Source organism: Triticum aestivum, chromosome 5B (genome assembly GCF_018294505.1).
Source record: "Triticum aestivum cultivar Chinese Spring chromosome 5B, IWGSC CS RefSeq v2.1, whole genome shotgun sequence".
Lineage (NCBI taxonomy): Eukaryota > Viridiplantae > Streptophyta > Magnoliopsida > Poales > Poaceae > Triticum > Triticum aestivum.
This window is the reverse complement of record NC_057807.1, coordinates 570,998,367-571,003,061: the sequence shown is the minus strand read 5'-3', so window position 1 is coordinate 571,003,061 and position 4,695 is coordinate 570,998,367. Positions and strand designations below refer to the sequence as shown.

The window sequence follows — 4,695 nt, the reverse complement described above, 5'->3', positions numbered from 1 at the left end:
GGATATCTACCATGCCCGTTCAATGCCCATCCGTTTGCATGCCGCCATTAAGCAGGCTTGAACTCTGGCACCGCGCATTGACGCACTCGAAAGCTTGGCCTAATGGGAATCCGCTATTTAAAGGGAGCCACACCCGGCTAACTCCACAACACAACACATCCGCTCCATATCCTCTTTCCTTGCACCACATCCGCCATGCCCGCAAACGCTAGCGCTTTGTGGGAGAGCCATCTTCGGAGCAGAAGCACGAGGTGGCCGCCCTTGCAGCCGCCTGGTAGACACATCGCACCTGGTGGATCAAGCACGGTATGCCGGCCAACTCGCCTGAGGTCTCCAACGAGGACCCTACAATGGAGATGGGCTTTGACGACAACTCCGCGCGCGGACCATGCGCATGTGCATGCCCGTTTGACCATGAAGCAGGCGCATGTACACTTCGACGCCACCATGGCGGAGGAGCATCAGCCTGCGTCGGCGCCTATGTCGGTGCCTCAGCAGGCGCAAGAGGAGCAGTGGTACAACATGTTCCTCCTTGAGCAACACCGGTTGACAGAGGGCTAAATCTACGATGAGCGCGCAAGCTATGAGGCCGTAGCCGCCATGGTCACGGCGAACCCGAACTTTGTCGCGAAGCAGTGGTGCTTTGTAAGGCCGTGCGTGCTCATGTTGTCGCTCGCAACACAGAGGCGGTGCAGCTACACACGCGGCGGCGCTGGCGGTCGTGGACGAGAACGCCTCCAGCTGCGCGTCCTACGCGCCGCCGTCCAACTTTCGAGGGCGCATGTGGCAGGTGGATAGTGATGAAGTGTCCACATCCATCATTGGCCTCACGTCCACCGTCACCAACGATGGACATGTCGGACTCCGGCGAGGATGAGTAGGCCATGGGAAGCAGCGGGGTCTCGAGTCTCAAGTGGGCTGGTCTGTCTCCCATGTTCCACTCTTCCTCGTCGACGACTGCATCCTCAATTGACGAGTCTTGAACCCCGCCGCTCATGGACACGGCAGATGGAAGGCGTGGTCGCCGATGCAGTACAAAGAAATTGGACAATGAGCGCCGCCGTAGGATAGGTTTACGTCCCGCTTTTTTTAATGAAAAATATCTGAAATATAAATGTTTTCTTCCGGTTTCTATAAAAATCAGCCGGTTTGCATGAATATCGTCCGGTGTGTTGAAAGACGGTGAATTGTATGCAGATAACATCGGATGGTCGGCTCCCGCATCCGTGTCCAAGGACGGATGCGCGAGGAAATTTGAGGATCAGTGTTGGAGATGCCCTACATTATGTTTGCCGAGGATGATAAGTTTAGGGGGTGTTTGATTCAGGGACTTTTTAGTCCCAGAGACTAGAAAAAGTCCCTAAAAAGTCCCTAGAAACCAAACGGGAGAGACTTTTTCTACATGGACTAGAAAAAGACTCTACTGGAGAGTCTTTTTTGATTAGTCCCTGGGACTAGAAAAAGTCCTAGGACTTCTGAACCAAACACCCCCTTAGTTGGCGAGCATAGCATATCCGCTTTATAGTTTATTTTTGTCAGAAAATTGGTACTTGCAAACTAAATTTGCCATCCTTAGACATATAAATTATCATGATTTTTTTTCGATTTGTCATGCCTAAAAAAAATCTAACGTCATACTTTTAGTATTTCCAAAAGAAAGTACTCATCTCGTTTAACGGCACTTACTCCAAATCAACAGTTATGCAAGAAACCACGCATTCAATACTCATCAATGCACTAGTTCACTACACTCTCGATAAGGCAACTTTGCAGCGACTGCTCGCAATGTCGGATCAGTGGATCAGCCGGAGCCCGGAGTACAGCTTCTTCAACAGACTGAAGAACCCATTGGATTCCAGAGATTATCGTGAAGGAAAGCTGCTTCAAACTTCGCAGGGGTAGAGCTATGCTTTGATGGGTAGTACGTAGAAGATGCAGCTGTATTTGGATCACACAACCCATCCCTGGATCGTGCCGTCTTTTCGGTGTGCAGATTCAGCGTTGCAGAGACCGCTCCATGGCTGGAGGAGATCTGAGGTCAATCGTGACGAGAGCTCCCCGGCGCGCACGGCACGAGCCCATGACGCCACCGCCGTGCTCCGGCCACCAACCAACCAACCGGACACTCCACGAGCGCCGGGCCACGTCCCCGTGAATTGAACAGACAGTTATGTGCGCTCAACTACCAGCAGCTAAACGTCGCCAACCCCTTCCCGCCATATTAATTCCCCCGATCTACTTATGCTCCGGATCCCCCTCCCCTGCCAGCGCCAGGAACCTGACTGTGCCCCCGGATCCTCACTCACTCGTCTCCTTCTCCTTCCTCTGCGCGCCAACCGTGACCGGAGATGCCGACGGCGACCCCGACGGCGACGGGCCTGGCGACGGGGCCGGGCAGCCGCGTGACGCGGTACGCCAAGTCGACGGCGGCGTCGGTCACGCCGGTGCGCCCCGGCAAGACGCACGAGCTCTCCGCGCTGGACAACGCCATGGGCTGCCACGCCGTGCACCTGGTGCTCTACTGTCGCGCCGCGCCCGGCGTCGACCGGGACCCCCTCAAGGAGTCGCTCTCCGAGGCGCTCTCGCTCTACCCGGCCATGGTCGGCCGGCTCACCCGCGCCGAAGGAGAGGGCGGCGCCGCGGCCGGCTCGGGGTGGATTGTCAAATGCAACGACGCCGGCGTGCGCACGGTGGACGCGAGGGCGTCGGTCACGCTCGACGAGTGGCTCGCCACGGCCACCGCCGACGACGAGATGGACCTCGCCTACTTCGAGCCCATGGGATCCGAGGCTTACATCTGGTCTCCCTTCTACGTCCAGGTGCCTACTAATCTCATACTGATTCTTCCGTTCAATGCTTCATGGCCATAGACATTGTTGAGAATCAGTTCCACCGATCCACCTTCTAGTATTAAATTAGTAATTTTGTAATGCAATAGTAGGAAGGGGAGCCTTAGCGCAGTGGTAAAGCTGCTGCCTTGTGACCATGAGGTCACGGGTTTAAGTCCTGAAAACAGTCTCTTACAGAAATGTAGGGAAAGGCTGCTTAGACCCAAATTGGTCGGACCTTTCCCCAGATCCTGCGCAAACGGGAGCTACATGCACTGGGGCTGCCCTGTAATGCAATAATAGCAGCGTTGCTCCCAGCGATAATGTTGCAATAGGACAGCTCCAAGAATTGAATTGATTGTGGAGTAGTTGCACGTCAAATTTCTCAGGTCGAATGAATGCGTCACATGTCTGCATTTATCCACTGGTACAGCATTAACATTCGTGGCCGTGCATGGCGATGTGGATGCAGCTGACGGAGTTCGCGGACAAGTCGTACGCGCTGGGGCTGAGCTGCACGCACTACCACAACGACCCCACGGCGGCCGCGCTCTTCTTCCACGGCTGGGCCGCCGCCCACCGCCGGAGCAGCAGCCCATACCCGCCCTTCCTCCACTCGCCGTCCTTCGCCGTGTCCCCGGCCGCCTCGCCGCTCCCGGCGCCGCCTCTGCTCGCCGCCAAGTCCGCGGCCGCTCCGCCTAGCGCCGACGTCGCCGACGCCATGTCATCCGCCACGTTCCACTTCCCCGCCGACGCGATGCGCGCACTGCTGTCCTCCCTCGAGCCCGAGACGACCCCATTCGGGGCGCTCGCCGCGCTCTTCTGGCTCCGCATCGCCGGCGCCGAGGAGGAGAGGGAGCTCACGCTCGCCATCGACTTCCGCAAGAAGATGCACGCGCCGCTGCCGACGGGGTACTACGGCAGCGCCGTCCACTTCACGCGCGCGCGCGCCGACCTGGCGTCGGGGCTCGCGGCCGTGGCAGCGGCGCTGGACCGGCGCGGGGCCAGCGTGCCGGAGGAGGATCTGTGGGCCGCCGTGGAGTGGCTGCACGCGCGGCAGGCGGAAGGCGGCGAGCCCTTCCAGCTGTACGGGCCAGAGTTCACCTGCATGGCGCTGGACCACGTTCCCATGTACGGCGCCGAGTTCGTGGCCGGGGTGCCGCCGGCGCGCGTGTCGTGCCGCGTCGGCGGGGCGACCGGAGAGGGGATCGTGATCGTCGTGCCCGCGGCCGAGGGCGCGGCGAGGGACGTGGTGGTGACGCTCCCGGCAGAGGCGACGGCCAGGCTCTGCCGCGACGTCGAGCTGCTCCGGTACGGCGCCGAGGTGATGGCTGGGCCCAAGGTGGGAACGGGGGCCAAGGCACAGTAGGATCCACAGCCGAATAAAAACTGGCTGTGAACGGTTTCACTGTATGTTCGCTTTAGTTTGATGGTGATGCCTTCGAATGATTTTGATGTACTTCCCCGTTGTGATGTGGACGTGAATGCTGTTTGTTGTTATTGCTGTAGTTTTGAAAGTTTTATATTGGGAGTTTAAACATTCATGGTCATGGTGTTATTGTAGTATCAAACTTCGGATTTATTAAGATTTGTAAACTCCACTGCAGACGTTTGCAACCACAACGGGCTTTGGTTTGCACGTGAAAAGTAAAAACAATCGTTAGTACTAGTCCTCGATTTTTTTTGAAAACCACCACATATATTGATTAACCAAGATTGTTATTACAATCATTCATTACAAAATTCACCACGCAGGGCGGAACATCATTAACAAGGATACCATCCGATCTATTATCGAAACTAAAATTTGCAATCGTATGGGCCACAACATTAGCCGAACGATTAATTTTGGAGTATTTAAAATTAT

At 56.5% G+C, this 4,695-nt stretch overlaps 1 protein-coding gene across 1 annotated transcript; it reads left to right on the top strand.

Annotated features, from left to right (window-relative positions):
- Positions 1 to 2,221: 2,221 nt before the first annotated feature.
- Positions 2,222 to 4,434, top strand: LOC123113290 (protein ECERIFERUM 26-like). The gene is made up of 2 exons (XM_044534488.1): positions 2,222 to 2,819; positions 3,301 to 4,434. The coding sequence occupies exons 1-2, from the start codon at positions 2,349 to 2,351 to the stop codon at positions 4,195 to 4,197; spliced, it is 1,368 nt and encodes a 455-aa protein (XP_044390423.1). The 5' UTR covers positions 2,222 to 2,348; the 3' UTR covers positions 4,198 to 4,434.
- Positions 4,435 to 4,695: the final 261 nt, after the last annotated feature.